Genomic DNA, 17,829 nt, shown 5'->3' with positions numbered 1-17,829 from the left:
CTTATTAAATAAGATATGTGGCTACCCCTGAAATTCTGTCTGAGTGGCCTTGAATAAATGTCTTTACGTTATTGGATTCTTATTTTTTTTTGTATGTGACTCATTGATATTCTGGAAGATAAACCTGTTCATTATTAGCCTTGTTAGTTTTTAATTTAGGAGAGTTAAATTACATTTTATTAAACTTCATTAGCTTCTCAAGCAAGCAATATGAAAGTAGCTTCTTGCATTCTGCAAATCTAATCTTAGTCACTTTATCTCCTTGCTGCTAGAGTAATAAGTTGAGATGAATTTTTTTTAGCAGTTTGATAATACTCCTTTAGAAATTGTGTCAGATCATAGTCATGATTGACGAATTGCTTGGATCTGCTCTTATTTTCCTGTTGATGCTTTAATTTGTTGGTAATGTTTGAATCTGCCACCTCACATCTCTATCCCACCAGTTTCTTTGCTTCAGGCTATTGTGACTAATGACAAAATGATTTCAAACTAAATAATTTTTAAAAATTCAAATGAAGCTTAGGTGCCTTTCCTCTTTGGGAACACTATGGGTTTGCTGAATACTAATGCAGCCTCTGAAGTCTCTATACTCTACATGAAACACATCATCACTCTGACTGACACATTAGTTGTTCCAAAACTTGATGGCTATGTGAATATTATTCCTAGTGAGTTCTGTGCCAGCTAGGTCAACAGATTTCTCAATCCTTTTGTGGTTTGTCATCATGGAAAATGACAACTATTTTTTTTGCATACTAGACCTTGAGACAGAAGTACAAAATAACTTGAGTATCATTTAGCTATTAGCAGAGAGCATAGATTGAAGTCCCAAGTCAGTCAAATTCCACTTTCCTTTATGTAAAGAATAATATATAAAATACTGAAACTTGTTAGGTATTTTCAGTCAGACTTGGGATTGAGTCAAAATAATTTATATGTCTCAGGCACTACCTACAATATTCTAGGCATCTGCCCCATAAACAAAGATATAGTACCTTTAGAGACCATATAAAATTTTTTGAAGAATTTGAAGAAGTATTTTGAGTCTGTATATGTTCACATCAGTGCAAATGATCAAGTATGAAGTTGGTTTCTACTATGTTCTTTACAATAATTTATAAAGGTCTTTATATCATAGGAACTTATCAATACTTTTAAACTGGGAATATAAAGATTTGATCTTTATTTTCAGACAGTAATCTTAGTGACATTGTCCATACTACCTCCTCCATTCCCATGAAATCTCTTGCTTTGTTGATTCTTCTTTCTAATAATCTTAGACTAATACTATCTCTCGCCTGGACTCTCTTTTTCTTTTTCTCAGTATATTCTTCATATCTATGCTTATGTTTCTTTGCTGTTTAAACCTCATTACATAGTAGATGTTTTTAGTGTATAATTTTCAAATCATCAAATGCATGACTTGCTGGGTGCAGTGGCAATGGGGGTGTGGCTTAGTGGTTAAACAAGCCTGGGTTCAATCCCTGATACAAAAAAAAAAAAATTACACACATACACAACTTGTACAAATATAGGATTAACATATGTCAAGGATTTGCTTGACTCCTTAATTAATTAAGGAAACACTTATAGGAAAAAATATTTTAAAACTTTTTGAGAAATGGTTACCTGTAAGCATTTTTAAAAAAATGAATACTAGAATAAGATTGCTAAATTAGATACAGAGGTGCCTAATATACAGGGAAATAAAACCATAACTTATGGTCTTCTCTACTAGTTAGGAAGTTATAAGTTAGTATGTAAATTTTGAAGAGTTTGGATTCTAATCAAATATTAAATACCAAAATCATACTTAGTTAAATTATCCTAGAGACTTAATAATCCCTTGGTGTACCTGTTAATTAGTGCTTCATTATGACATTGAAAAGATATGTATTCCTTTTTCGTGTCTGAGTCCTGAATAATTTTTATTAACTGTATTCTTGATTATCACAAATACTTGACTGAGTCAAATAGACGGAGGTACCTTTTATGTGCTTTAAATCTTCTTGCACAATTTAGAGTGAAGAGGCTTTTCATGCCAGCAGGTTAGACACTTGGTATATAATTCACTGACTTCCAGCCAGTCAAGACCTTTCTGCTATTGTTTTCTTCTACTGCAAAAGAAAGAGCTGGAGTAAATGGTTAATAAAATTTCTTCCAGTATTAATATGTTATAATTATTGAAAAATGGAATTATCAAGAGAAAATACCTTGGTCCTTTAGCTGGTACATGAAGTTAGGCAACAGCACCCCCTAAAGGGTTCTCTGTTAGTTCTAGGCAAGTCAGCCTCATTATCCTATAATGTCCCAGAAACTTTCCCTCACAAGAGAGATTTGGAAACAAGTCCTGTTGGGACTTGATTTAATTAGTCTGTATATGTTTTCTATTGTCACAATAATTCTGCATAACAAACCACTACACTGTTTCCTGTACTTACAGCAGATATTTGCTTTTGCTTTCTTGTCTGTGGATCAGTTGAGAAGTTGTTTTGATCTCAGTTAAGCTTGCCTAAGTTGTCCATCTCTTAAATGAGACACACTTGCCTTGTCTACTGTAAGCTAGCTATTTGGTGATCTACGATAGCCTTACTTGGATAACTGGTTCTGCTCCAAAGGATCTCTCATCCTCCAATCGGCTGCCCCAGGCCTGCTCTTTATGGTGGTGGTGGCAGTGTTTCAAGAGAGAGTGAAAGCAAGCAAGAACTCTTTGAGTTCTTGAAACAACACACCATGGTTTCCACTACATACTATTAGCCAAAAAAAGTCATAAGGAAGCTTATTGGAACATAGACTCTCTCTTTTGATGAAGGAGGAATATGTACATTACAAAAGATATGAATGTAGATATGATTAATTGGTGCCGTTTTAAAAACAATCTATTATACAGAACATGATTCACAGGATTTTGGGAAGTTCCAGGAGAATAACAGAATAATGGTCTAAAAGGAATGAAGAATGTGGATAGTCCTGTGCTTTGTTCTATGGATCAGTTAAGTTCAGTTTCATCCTTCCCAGTCTTGCTATTAAAATTTATAAGGCAGCACCAGGGCAATGTTTAGAGCTATTTATACTGTACTACCGAGGTTAGGACCTTCTGAGCCCTTTACCAAATGCTACATGAATGTTGACATTTTCCAGTCTGGCTGTTGGGAACGTACATTATTCCTGGCTTCATGAGAGCATCAGATACTGTTTCCTCAAATCCTTTAAGATGGTCCTTTATTTCAGCCTTGGGTAAGTTACCCCACACTCTTAAACTGATCTTGGCTTAGCAAAATACCAAATGGGGCATGCTTTAGATTTTTGGAGTTCCTCTTTGTTCTGCTTTCTCTCTGTTACTTTGCCCTGAGAACTCTAGTCTCTGGTCTCCCCAGACTGTTAGATCCATCTCTTCAATTCGTAGAATCTTCCAGTTTTTTTCTGGGTTCCCCTTTATTGCACTATAGCAAGGAAACTTTTATTGCACTACAGCAAGGAAACTAAGTTTGTTTCTTCCCTCTCAGTGATTATGGCTCTAATACCCAGTGTCTTTTAAAAAAAAAGTTATTTTGTCTAGTTTTTTGGTGATTTTAGGAAGAAGGATAAATTTAGCCTCTGTCACTCCATTTTGGCTGGAACTAGAAGTCTTCAAATTCTTAGAATTTACTGTTAGGAAAAATAAAGGTTTCTAAAGATCACAGACACCCCAACTTTTAGTGAACAAAGAGAGTATGGAAAACATCAGATTACATTTATATATATATATATATATATATATATATATATATATAAATCTCTGCTATGTGTTTAATTCATTCTTTTTCACTGTCTTCCTCTCTATTCTTAGAATACTTAACATTTTGTCTCAGTTAAAATACTATTTATTTATATATTTATTTTGATACTGAGGATTGAACCCAGGGATGCTCAACCGCTGAGCCACATCTCCAGCCCTGTTTCATATTTTATATTTTAGTTAAAGGAAGCAACTCTCACTGCTGAGCGTCTCACTAAGTTGCTGAGGCTGGCTTTGAATTCATGATCCTCCTGCCTCCGCCTCTCAAGCCACTGGGATTACAGGCATGTGCCACAACTCCTGGCACTTTTTTAAAAATATTTATTATTTTGGGGGTATGTGCATGTTCTTTAAAATGGTAGTATTCACTTTTTAAACTTTAGGGATATAACTTATCCTTTGTATATTTCTTATCATGCAGATAGTATTTTAGAATTAATTATAATGAACTATACATTTCTATAAAAAGAGATTCAAAATCTGAGAATTGATTAAATGTCATTTATAATGTGCTTTGTAGAGCAAAAGTGCAAGACAAGTAATGTTGTCTTTAGTTTTTAGGTTGATGACAATTTTGGTTTCAATTGTCTCCACCAAAATTAGGTGCCATATGTTAGGCTACAGTTTCTCATAAGTCCAGCAGCAGCCTGCTTAGAAGAATACTCCAAGCTGACATGAAGAATGCTTTCTAAACCTCTCAGAGTCTGCTTTGGCTCTGTGTTTTGTGAGACAGTTTTTCCTTCTCAGCTCATCGACCTTGAAATCATAATTTGCAAGTGCATGTAGTATGCATGGAACATTTTAACAATGCTCAGTGAGTGTGGTACTTAGAAAAATATTTGTAGAATAAACCTTCCTCTCCAAAGTGAACTCTCAATTAATTGTGTACAATTTATCTACTTTATACATTATCTGTGAACTGTCCTTCCAGGCTGGCTCCTTCCAGTCATCCACTTATGAGCTATTTTTCTTTCTCCCTTCTATTTTTCTATCTCTTCACCCAGCATTTATTTCACAAAATTGTAGGGAGAGAAGATACTATATAACCTTAACATAACTTGAAATAAATATAATCAGGGAAGATAAATTATTGCAAAAAAGTGTACTTTTTTTCTCAAGTCAGACATGATTACTTAGGGGCCATCTGAGCTCTTACTTTACTCCATAGTGTGGACAGTCTATAGTGGGCTATATTTATTGTGTCCTTTGCATCATGAGAGGAATTGATTTTAATGGTTAACCATGAAATTTTATTCAAACATAGCCTTGTTCTACAAATAAAGCAATTTGATGGAAAATAGTGAATTACATTTTTATTTAATTGCTCTTTATTTGTCAGTGGTATGATTTCAGATATTTATGCAGCCATTTGTTGATGCTGTTTAATGTCTAATACAGTCTCTTATTTAAAGTTAATATTTCAGTTGGGTATGGTGACGCATTCACATTCTGGTAATCCCAGAAGCTCGGGAGGTCAAGGCAGAAGGATCACAAGTTCAAAGCCAGTCTCAGCAGTTTAGCAAAGCTCTAAGCAACTTAGTAAGACCCTGCCTCAAAATAAAAAAAATAAATAAAAAGGGCTAGGAATGTGACTCAATAGTTAAGCGCCCATGGATTTAATACCTGGTATAATTAAATAAATAAATTTTAAAAATAAAAATAAATTAATGTTCCTTTATATTTTCACTATTTTAATTTGATGAAAACTAAAATATGTCAGATTTTTAGATTTTTCACTAATGTGTATGATTGCCTAAGATTCTTTCATGAAAATCAATTCCCGGCATTTAGAAATTAAAGTTTTTAAAGTAAGGAATGTCATTGTTTTAGTTAGCTGTTAGTCTCTTATGACCAAAATATTGGACAAGAACAACTTAGAGAAGGAAGATTGTATGTGTGGCTCATGATTTCAAAGGTTCATTCAGTATATGGTTTGCTGACTTCATCACTCTGGGCCTGAAGTAAGGCAGAATATCTTGGAAGAAAGATGTGGGGAAAAGGGTACACTTGTACATTGCTGGTGAGACTGCAAATTGGTGCAGCCAATATGGAAAGCAGTATGGAGATTACTGGGAAAGCTGGGAATGGAACCACCATTTGACCCAGCTATCACCCTTCTTGGACTATTCCCTGAAGACCTTAAAGAGCATACTACAGGGATACTGCCACATCAATGATCGTAGCAGCACAATTCACAATAGCTAGACTGTGGAACCAACCTAGATGCCTTTCAATAGATGAATGGATAAAAAAAAAAATGTGGCATTTATACACAATGGAGTATTAGGCAGCACTAAAAAATGACAAAATCATGGAATTTGCAGGGAAATGGATGGCATTAGAGCAGATTATGCTAAGTGAAGCTAGCCAATCCTTAAAAAACAAATGTCTTCTTTGATTTAAGGAGAGCAACTAAGAACTGAGCAGGGAGGAAGAGCATGAGGAAAAGATTAACATTAAACCGAGAGGAGTGGTGGGAGGGAAAGGGAGAGAAAAGGGAAATTGCATGGAAACGGAAGGAAACCCTCAACATTATACGAAATCACATATAAGAGGTTGTGAGGGGAAAGGGGGAAAAACAAGGGAGAGAACTGAACAACCACAGATGAGGTAGAGAGGGAAGATGGGAGGGGAGGGGAAGTGGGATAGTAGGGGATAGGAAAGGTAGTAGAATACAACAGTTACTAATATGGCATTATGTAAAAATGTGAATGTGTTACTGATGTGATTCTGCAATTTGTATTTGGGGTAAAAATGGGAGTTCATAACCCACTTGAATCAAATGTATGAAAGGTGATATGTCATGAGCTTTGTAATGTTTTGAACAAACAATAAAAAAAAGAAAGGTGTAGCAGAGGAATGCTGCTCAGATCCTGGCAGCCAGGAAGCTGGAGGGCCAAAGGCAGGGAGGAGAGCCAGGGACAAAATACAATCCCCAAGGGCACAAACCCAGTGACCTACCTCCTCTACCTGCATACAATTACTAGCCTGTAGTCCATTCAAACTATCAATCAATCAAATAGATTAATCCACTGATGAGGCTGCTACTCTTGTAATCTAATCATTTCACCTTTGAAAATCCCTGCAGGGCCTAACATGTTAGCTTTTTAGGGGACACCTCATATCCAAACCATAATGTACATGTAGATGTTACCATTATTATTTTATGCAGAAGAACTTATAAATAAAGGTCTTAAACATATATAAAACTCTAAAAGGTATATGACATATTACAGAATAATTATTTGTAATAAAACTGAACAAAGACCTTCTATAAGTATAGTTATGTACTCTTAAATTAAAAACAAGTATAAGTAGTAATAAAATCTACCCTTCTTTAAGTATTTTAACTCTATAGATTGGATCATATTTTGAAATATAAGATTTTGATTCATAGTTTCAAATCTATGCTTTTTTTTGCTATGTATTTTAATACTTTTGAGTTAAGCCGAGTAGCTACAGCAGATTAATAAAGGTTCCTTTGATAGACTTACGTGTTTTCATCCTTTTAAATTTTGTAGAAATCTACAAAAAAAAAAGTTACATAACCAATTAAATTTTTAAACTACCTTTTCAGAATACAAATGCCAGTTTGAACATGAGGAAAAGAACAAATGCCTTGGTCCACTCGGAATCTGATGTTGGCAACAGAACTGAGGTGGGAAATCATCCTAGCAAATCTTCTCCAGTTGTTCAAGAATCCTCTGAAGCCACATCTAAGTCATACTTAGCTTCTAGTCCAAACCCTTTCAGCCGGGCAAATGCAGCCGAAACGATATCTGCTGCAAGAGCACTTCCATCTGCTCCTTCTCCTACTCCTAGTCGCACTGGGTGTGTGTTGAGACAAACATCAGTTGGATCTGCTTCTGCTCGTCGTGTGTTTGGCTCAAGACTGGAGCGAATTAAGACCACAGTTAACACCCCAGGGGCTTCTGGGAAGTCATCAGCCTCTGCTCCTCCTCCTGCTCCTCCACCTGCTGGATCTGGCACAAGTAAAATAGACAAATATGCCCGTATTCTCTTTCCAGTCACATTTGGGGCATTTAACATGGTCTATTGGGTTGTTTACTTATCTAAGGACACTATGGAGAAATCAGAAAGTCTAATGTAATTTTGTTGCTATAGTAGTTTCCTAAAAGATGATGAAAATGCAGACTATCTTTTTCAATGTTTTTAAATATAATTATTCTTTACTAAAATAAAAATTCTATGTAATTTTTCCACTTTAAAAAAAATATAAGCCGGTTATTGGGAGAGTTAATTGATTCCTCAGTGAAGAGAAAGTGAACCATTTTTCTTTTCAGAAAGAGGGTTTAAAAAGGATCTATTCAGCATTCAAATTAGATGGAATACAGACCTTTCTGGAAAGTTGAAACAAAAGTAATAGGGCTATTAAAGATATGTGGTGCACATTTTTTTGCATTGAAATTTGAAAACAGACCATGACACTTTTAATACCCAATGAATATCAACCAGCCACCCTAAATTTCCCAGTGGCACTGCCCTTAACCAGAATCATTTATTTGATGTCATATGCAGTGACCTTTGGAGATTCTCTTAGAACCCGCAAGAAAAGGATTTTCCCTATTAAACAAAACATCGGTGAAAGGAAAACGGAAGAAAACAAACACTGATCAATAGAGTGAAAATTCTGCAGTGTCAAAAACAAAGACATAGACCAGGGGAAGTGTGTTTCCTTTCATAAGTTGGCCAAACAGTACTTAAAGGTTGACTTGAAATGTTGTGCTCTGAGCCAAAGTTTAACTCCTTGTATGAATTCTTTTTCACAGTAGCTCATTCAGGTGTGTACTGTATTTACTCCCTGCATACTTATTCAGAGCCTAAAGCCTCTTGTGTTCCAGGCACTCTCCTAGACACTGTGTCCTAGGAAAGCTCTGTCACAGTTACCTACAATATTATTAAAATAGTAGAACAGTCAATGCATGCTGAAGAACTATAGCCTAGCAGAGGACTTTGCATTCTTTAATGAAGGAAATATAGTTAGAGTCAACATCATATCCACAATATTGTTTCTCCTCCATTGATAGAGGATAACAGGTATATTTGTTCACTTAGCTACTTTGAGATAAGTCAATGTTAGTACGATTTCAGCAATTTGGTTTTCAAAATACAATGAAAATTTGGTACAGATTGTTCTGTAAGTGACAAAAGCACCATGTATCTGGAAAATAAAAATCTGGGCCTGTAAGATCTGATAGATTATGTGTCTCAAATTTGATAAGGATCACTGAATTTGATCAGAATCACAAAATATTCAGAAATAAGAACTTTTTAGATGTGTTTCCCAACATGGATCTATCTTAGCTGCTGAAATGCCAACCTTCGGACATTTTTTTGTGTCCATAGTTCTGTACTTTCAGGTAGATTTTGTGTTTGTTTTCTGAGAGTTTTGGTAAGGTTTAATAACTAAGGTGAGTATTTTACAATGAAAGCAGCAAAGGAAAGAAATGAAGAAAAAATTCATAGCCACTGAGTCTGTTATGTAATTCAACAGGATTTTCACGTACTGACTTTTCTTTTATTACAAAGCTTAACAACTTAATTGAATTTCTTGCACTGTCTTATGCAGCTCAATTTAGGACTATTGGGTTGATTTGGTTGTTGTGTTACTTCCAGATTTTTCTTCTATATCTCTTTCTACCTGCTCTAGGTGTGTGTGAATGAAAGTGTTCTTAGTGTTTGGGGGAACATTTTGATAGAATGGCCACCTTGCAGATAAGAGCTCTTATTTTTTTAGAAAAGAAACTATATAAATTAATTGGCATCAACTTTTTAGTTATTGTATTGTCTTGTAATAGTTGTATATGAACCCTGTAAAATGTCACAAATATTAATTGTAAATCATATTTGAGAATCCTTCTTAGGCAAGAATCTATCTCTAGGTATTTCATAGAATCAGTACATTTTAAGGCTGAAAGATGCTTTAGAAATCATCCAGTCCAAATCCCTCATTCACAAATTGATTTTAGTAAAATAAGGCCCAGTAAAATCTGTATATATGTATATATTTAATAAAGAGTACTTGTACCAAAAAGCTTATAAACTATTTTATGAATGTGAAAAGATTACTGGCCTTGAGGTCAGTGCTTGGAATTGTGGTTTGAAACTCTGATCATTTAGTATTCAGACAAAATGACTTTATTTCTTTGGTAAGGAAAACTTACTCTGCTTTTCTATTCATGTATTCTTAAGAAATATTTTACTGACTTCCTTTTTTAAAAAAGAAAATTCCTCTTTAAATTTTGTAGGTTTTAAGGGGATAAAAAGTAAATGACTTTAAATTTATAGATCATAGATCCAGGTGAACTTACTGGGGTTTTGGGTTTTGTTTGTTTGTTTGTTTGTTTGTTTTTGGTTTTGTTTTTTGACTCTGGTATACGAAGATTTAAAAATAAATTGGTGGCCAAACCCTGAAAGGACAAACTTAGCAGAGGATTCTTAATTGTTTATTCAAATAAATTCACCAGAAAGCCTACTCATTAGTACAGAAAGGAATTATTTCACTTTCATGCAGTGTTAATAAGAATGTGTGTTTTATTTTCTCAAACTAAAGTCCATCAAATTCATTCAATGATTTTCACTTTTGTCATCATTTCTGTCTGCTTAATAACTCAGAGGTACATTCAGTAAAACACTCCTATGACGAGCCAATGACTCTTCACCCATTAGAAAATCTCATGAGAATACTTAGGGGATCCCAAACTCCTTGTAATTTGTTAAAAAAAAAAAAAAAAGAATAGTAGTTCTGGTTGAGAATGGAGCTTTTGTATACCCGTCTTTTAAAGGTGAAATTCATAATCATTTCATTTTGTACTAGTAGAGTATCTGTATCTAGTTTTCAAATCTGAGTTGTCCACTAACTGCTACATAATCATTTCATTTCCTCCAAGCATGACTAGTTATACAAATATATTTACATGATTAACCCGCAGTTAAAAATGACTTTCATTTGTGCATATACATAGTCCTTAGAAAACGTACATTTTAGGTTGGGCCTGACAAATCTTGAATTAAAGTAGGCAGAGTAGAGTCACCTTCTTTAATAGATGAGATGAGTCACAGAGAAGTTAGTGACAAAGATAAAAGCAAAAGGCTGAAATGAACTGTTGAAGGGTCATTTTTCAATCACCTCACCTTAGCAATAATTTTGTCTCAGGCAATACAAAAAGCAAAAATTTGTTAGTGCTAATTCTGTATGAGGGGCAAAAACTCCACTCTCCACTCCCGTTTTCCAATGATTCCTTCTTCTAGATTTGTGAACCATCTCTAGGAGAAAAGCACTGAAGAGATAGGTCACTTGATTTTAATTCTGAGTGTATTGTGGTTTTAGACAATTAAACCACTCTAGAACTGATTTCTTATTTAAAATAACAGGAAGGGGATGGATTAAATGGTACCTGAGTTTTTAAAGTGCTTAATATTCTTTCATAGTAAATACTGGCATATCCTTGCAATACATATTTTCAATATTTTGAGTCACAAATAGATGAATATTGGAAAAAAGTTTCTATTTAATAGCGTTAAACTCTGACTTACATCAAACTAAGGTATCCTCCTCATCAAAAAAGATTCTTTCTCTCTCTCTTTTTCTTTCTTTTTTTTTTTTTTGTAACAGTGATTAAATCCAGGGGCTCTTAGTCACTGAGCCACATTCACAGTCGTTTTTATTTTTTATTTTGAGAGAGGTTCTCACTAAGTTGCTTAGAGCCTTGCCAAATTGCTGAAGCTTGCTTTGAACTTGCTTATCCTCCTGCCTCAGCCTCCTAATCTACTGAGATTACAGGGTATACACCACCATGTCCAGAAAGATTCTCTAGTTAGATTGGGTATTTCCCCATGAAAAATTTTACCTGTTAAAGAATATTGGTTATTTTATTTTCCTGGATTTTTATTCATCTTTATTTAATGGTCTCCTTCCCAGTATTGGGTACCATGCTGACTTTTAGATATATAAAGACAAAATTAGTCCCTTTTTTTGGACATGGTCACAGTCTAGCAGCTACAATAGATGTATAGACAAGAAATTGTGGAGTACAATAAAGTTCTTCAATTGTATAGAGTAAGGCAAAGATTATAGGGATACTCCTCAGGCACCAACATATGTATCTCAAAACCTACAATACTCATAGTAAATATTTAATCAATATTGTTTAAAAAATAAAAACTCATGCAAAAATCCATGATAAACAAATATGCAAATTATATGATCAACATTAATATTGACCATATAATTTGCATATTTTTCCTCCAGCTCTAATATTTCTGGGCATATCACTGATATAGATGATGAAAAAGAATGCACATAACTTCATAAGTTTACTGATAGGGAGGAAAATAAAGTAATAACAAAGAAGACTTCACAGAGATGATACTAGAGTGAAATTTATAGAATAATTTGGTCTTCTTCTGGCCCCACTCCACCCTGCTTTCACAAACAAACAATAAATAAAAGCACATTTTTATCACCATCTAAAGTCTGAGACAAGATGGAAATTAGAAAGATCAAGGAAAACTTAGCCCAGAAAGTTCAGGATGGTTCAAGGGAAGTGAGGAAAGCATGAATCCAGGCGAATGAGAGTTATTATTGGAAAGACCTGGCAGGGCTGGATTAGGGAGAATTGAAAGGTCATTTTTCAATCACCTCACCTTAGCAATAAGGTGAAACTTGCTAAAAGTTAGACTAGACTCAGATTGTTGGGACAATTTGTTAAAAATCTTGTAGGATTTTAAGATAAAACTAACATGTTTGTGTTTGTATTTTAGAGAAATTATCTGATTTCTCTGTGGATGGGAGGGCTATAAATCTAAAGTAGTAGATCAACTGAAATCTTTCATTTTTCCTTTTAATCTCTGCCTTTCCTTTCACTTTCTTTTTAACTCAGTGAATTCACTGTATTTTGTAAAATGAAACATGATTACTAGAAATAAAAGCATTCAAAATTTTAAAACAATTTCAAATTTCTACTACCCAGAAATTAACATTTTGTGAATATCGTGTCATACCTTTGTATGGATATGTTTGTATAGAAGAGTAGATTGATTAAAAGACAATTTCACAAAATATAAGACCCAGATAAGATCTATGCTATATGTGCTGTTGGTTAACTAATAACTAACTTGAATTCATCTCAATTTAAGATAAAAATACCAAGGTAAAACTGAAGAAATCATTGATGTTTAAGTAATTTTCTTCAAAACAAGACATTTTAAGGGCTCTATGCTTTGTAATCTCAGATTTCAATCATTATTTTGGGAAACGTTTCTCCTTTTATATGTCTAAACAAGTTTTTTTTTCCTTTAAGAATACCAATTATGTAAAATTTCTTTTACCTCTATAACTATTCATAATATTCTCTATAATTATTTTTATGTTTAGATTTTTTTGTCAGAAATATCCAAATGATTTTTCAGTTCTTTTTATTTTATAACTTCAAATATAATTTAAACATCATAATTTTTATTTCATGTATTCTTTTGCTCTCCCATTCCATTTTTTTATCATTTCTGCTGTTTATTTTCCCTTTATTGAAGACATTATATCTTCTTTGAACTTCTAACTCTCTCTTAGTGGGATCAATCTTTGCCTCTGCCTTTTTCTCTGCACTGGTTTCTTTCTATTAATCACTGAACAAAGTCAGCTATTTACTGAACTCTAGTGTGGGAAGTAGTGGGAGGGTGAGTCAGATCAGCCCACAGAAGCTATTTTAATTTCAGATGTCAAGCCCACCTCCCCAAATCTCTTTTATCTTCTTCCCAGAGGCCATATTTTTTCTCTATTTTTGACATCCAGAGGTCTCTGTAGTTCACAGTGTAAATCTCTCAGTTTTACTTTCCCTACGTCTTTATTGCTGGTGGTTACTGTTCCTTCTCTCTCATTTCCCCACTTTAATCTGTATGATCCAGCAGACACTATCATATGTAGGCTATTAGCCATTTATTCCCCTCTACTCCCATCTCGTACCATTTGGGAACATATAACTGAATTGTATGGAAGCAGATTTTGCCTTTCTCTCACCTGTGTATATGCTGTTTCTCATGGCAGCTTCAAACAAATCATCTTTGGAGGATATCTAAGGATCATGACACTTCATAAAATATATGCCCTTCCCATGATACGTGCCATTTTAACTTGGTTTCTCCTATTAGTCCAAGTGGAAAGCTAGTCATCACAGTTTATTATCAGTTATTAGTTAGTTATGGAAAGAGTTTTATTTTTCTCCCAAGTTTTCATCCCTTTTTAAATTTGTTTTGTTTTTGATAGGCCTTAAGAACAGGAAAGTGAACTGTAAATGCTTTTATTTTATCATCTTTAATGAAACCACCATCTGTTATTTGCATTTCCATTAGCTCAGGGGTTAACAGGACAAGACTATCTTTTACTGGAGATTTTACCTACGTATCAGGTATCACTGGAATTGTACATTAACCATGGATTAAATCTGGATTAAATCAACCATGTGACACATCATAATACTGGGAAGGATAAGGAACTGATATAAAGGCCTCCAAAACAAAAGGAAACTCCTCTGTTTTCCTGAATAGTATTTCTGCAACCTTTCTTAGTTTCTCTTAGGGAATCCCAGAGTTCATTCCTGTGAGATTGCTTTCCTTTCTTTTTCTTTTTTTTCCTCTTCATTCCTTTCATTCGTAGGCTTCACTTTTCAGTCATGTATTTCTATCTTTATGCTAATTTTGGTACACCACTTATATTTTACTGTTCATCAGTAGGTCACTGAAGTGGTAATTCTTCTAATCAACAAGACAACAATTTTAATGTGCTTAAAATGATAATGAGTTTATGGGAAATTTAGAAAACTTTATGTAGTCTTAATAGCACATCTTTTCTCACCAATAGAAAATAAGTGGAATGCTCATCTTAAATAAAAAAGAAATGTTGAATAAAATAATGCCCTTTCTTTTTACTAGTGACTAATTCTTTATTTCAAATGCAAGTATGTAAAGAAAATACGGAAATTCAAGACTAATATTTTATCAAAGAATCCACTGATTTCATTGAAAATACTAATCTGGGAAAAAATTGTACAAATATATTTGAAATGTCAGTAGATGCTTTCAGGCTATGGCAGAATTAGTCATAAAGCATACAGGATAGTTCTGTACTAAACACTAAAATTTAGTACAAATTACATTATGATTGTATTTTTCTACTGTATATGCATCATCTAGTTTTTCATCACTTCCACTCATTCTATATAGATCTAATTGCCTTAAGATATAACCTACTTTGGGAATAGCTCCCTGTAATGCATTGAGATTCATTGTGTAATCAAAGAATAAACAAATACTGTCAGTAAAATATTGTTTTAAAAGATAGTTGATGAAGATTTGTATTGACAAAAATTTCTCCCTTATACTTTATATAATGTGTATGAGTATAATGTGAAGAACAATTATTTTTTCAATATGCATCTACATCATCTCTTTAATGACAATATTTAATGAATTCGTTTTTTTTCCAAATATATCTCATTTTTATTCTTACTATAGCATCTCTTAAAAGAGTCTGGCTGGCATATACATGGAAAAAAGTTTACGATGTTCCATAAGACATTTTTATTTTGCCAATTACATAATATTATTTTAAAAATCAAATTAATATGCAAATTATAGATTCCCATTAATTACTGATTAGAATTGAAATAAAACATATCTCTTCAGGAGAAGGGAAAGAAACTGATAACAGAAAATGTATATTCTTGCAGTTAATCTTTGGCATATTCTTTTCCAGGTTTTTATATTTGTAATCTATAGAGTGCATTTCAATTTTGCCAAATACAGTGTATTTGCCAAATGCAGCTTTGCAGATACAGTGCAGAATATTGGCTTGTCATTTTATTGATTATGCATATTGTGTCCTACTGCAAGAATACAGTAAATGAGAGCTTTCAATTTTCAAGAGACAAACAGATTATTGTTGGTTGATAAGGTAAGGCAAGGTTGCAGGATTTTAAGATAGTTTTACTGTAAAATAAATAAGAATCCAGTTTTCATCAGATATGACATTGAATAGCCAGAATATGAAATATAAGGTTAAATTTTCCACTGATTTATCCTTAATGAAGTGAAAGCCCTAATAATTACTTTGATACTGAAATATATTGAGAACCCAAAAGGAGATAAAGATGTTCTTTGGTTTTTCAGTTGAACTGAGGAATATAAATAAAGTAAACTCCCTTCCTCCTTTTCCCAAATAATTTTAAATTGTTTAGTTGGACAGTTGAAAAGATTCCTGAGTACAGAAGTAAAACAATAATGATATGTTATAATGTCATAAAAACTAAATGTGTTGTCCTCCAAGCTTCATTATTCTTCCTGAATCAGAATAGCAAATGTAAAATATGGCATTTATAATGGTTCAAATTTTGGTTAAAGATACAGGTATTTTACTTTCATGGAGAATAGGATTTTCCTACAAAGCATGCACTAACCTTTTAGCAATCACCCCCTGAAATTGGTGATTTTATTCTTGGTAGAAGGATTACTATGGTCCATTATAGTAAGGAGAAGAGCATATTGCCATGATTTTGCTCTCAAAATTTCTTATAAAAGGCATATTATCAAATATTGTTTTAGTATTAAAAATCATCAGGAAGTGATTTTTTAATGTTTCTCTTTTAGCAGATTTCCCTTTCTTCTCAAAGCTAAACTTACTATTCATGGTAGTAAACTTCCTTTGCTCCTTAAAACAAAGTTTATATTCAAGCATAATACTGTGAAATAATTCAGGTCTCAATTTCTCACTGGAAGGTTATTCTTTAAAATAGGAAGGATTTAAATTTCAATAAAAATTAATCACAGATACTTTGTATTTTAAGATAAATGTGTTGGAGCTAAATTCTGGAATCATTAAAATATAGAACATGTATCTTCTAATGTGTTTTTCTATTTAATTTAAAATAATAAACATAAATATCTTTGGAATATTTTTGGCTTATGTTTTTTTTCTGCATTTAAATAGACTTCCAATAAACTGGTCACAGTATTGTGTCCAACATGTTTCACTTTTGAAAGCTTGTTGCTGTCCTGAATATTCCTAGTTTTCACTGTCCTGTAATTGCCTGTATGACCAGTACCATCTGGATTGCAGTTTGGGCAAGTTTAATAATTGGGACAATTTTTGCTAGGTAACATGGATGAAGAACAGTTATAGGATCCATGATATCTGACGTGACATCATAAAACCTTTAAGTTTGTGGTTCTGACTTTCTAACAGAGTATCAAGTGTGTGTGTGTGTACATGGGTGCGCGTGCATGCATGTACTCATGTACTTCTGTATTTCTGATGGGTTCAACTCAAGAGAAAGGGCCAAAATCAATCTGTGACATAGTCCTAACTTGGAAGATCAAAGTAAATTTCTAAGAAACAGAATGAGATTAATGTATAATAAAAATAAATGAGTTCATGCTTTTCAATTTTTAATTTGGAATATTAGCTGCAATTATTTTGATGTGATGAAGTATTTTGATATGACTCTCCTTAATGAAGTTTGTTTTTTTTGTTTTATATCTTATAATGTCTCATGAAATGTTTTGAATATAGTGTTCTGAAGCAACTGTTTCCTGAAGGAAAAAAATCAGCCTTTTGACTGTATCTCTTAAAGAGGAGAAAAGGCCTGAGAGGAAAAATGGTGACCACAGACTGTGTACAATACACTGTCCTATATGAACACTTAGTATTAAAACATAATGTAGAAAGTATTCTTGTTGTCACTTGTTGTATAACATTGGGGAAATTCCTCAATATTTACTGTATTCAATCAGTTATATATGATTCCATACTCAGGTAAGAAAATTTTTATTAAAATTTTAATATTAAAGTATATCATCTAGTTATTTGTTTTATATATACAGTATATATATATACATATGTGTGTGTGTGTGTGTGTGTATTTCTGAAGGTCTTACTGATTATAAGATCTTTTTTTCAATTGAATTAAACCCTATTCATAAACTCCTTGCCTCTTGTTTCCATTGTTGGTAATAGAGAATTATAGCTAATGCAGAAGAAG

The 17,829-nt window shown here is 33.2% G+C and overlaps 1 protein-coding gene across 1 annotated transcript in view; it reads left to right on the top strand.

Moving 5' to 3' along the window:
• The window catches only part of Gabra4 (gamma-aminobutyric acid type A receptor subunit alpha4), a 73,226-nt gene extending 56,483 nt beyond the window's left edge, over positions 1 to 16,743 (top strand). The window contains exon 9 of the mRNA XM_005319966.3: positions 7,356 to 16,743. Coding sequence (XP_005320023.1) covers positions 7,356 to 7,889 — 534 coding nt within the window. The 3' untranslated portion in view covers positions 7,890 to 16,743. The remainder of the gene's footprint in view (positions 1 to 7,355) is intronic.
• The last annotated feature ends 1,086 nt before the right edge of the window (positions 16,744 to 17,829 follow it).

Source organism: Ictidomys tridecemlineatus, chromosome 9, assembly GCF_052094955.1.
Source record: "Ictidomys tridecemlineatus isolate mIctTri1 chromosome 9, mIctTri1.hap1, whole genome shotgun sequence".
Classification (NCBI taxonomy): Eukaryota; Metazoa; Chordata; class Mammalia; order Rodentia; family Sciuridae; genus Ictidomys; species Ictidomys tridecemlineatus.
The sequence above is the reverse complement of the archived record's forward strand: the minus strand, read 5'-3'. Positions and strand labels throughout refer to the sequence as shown.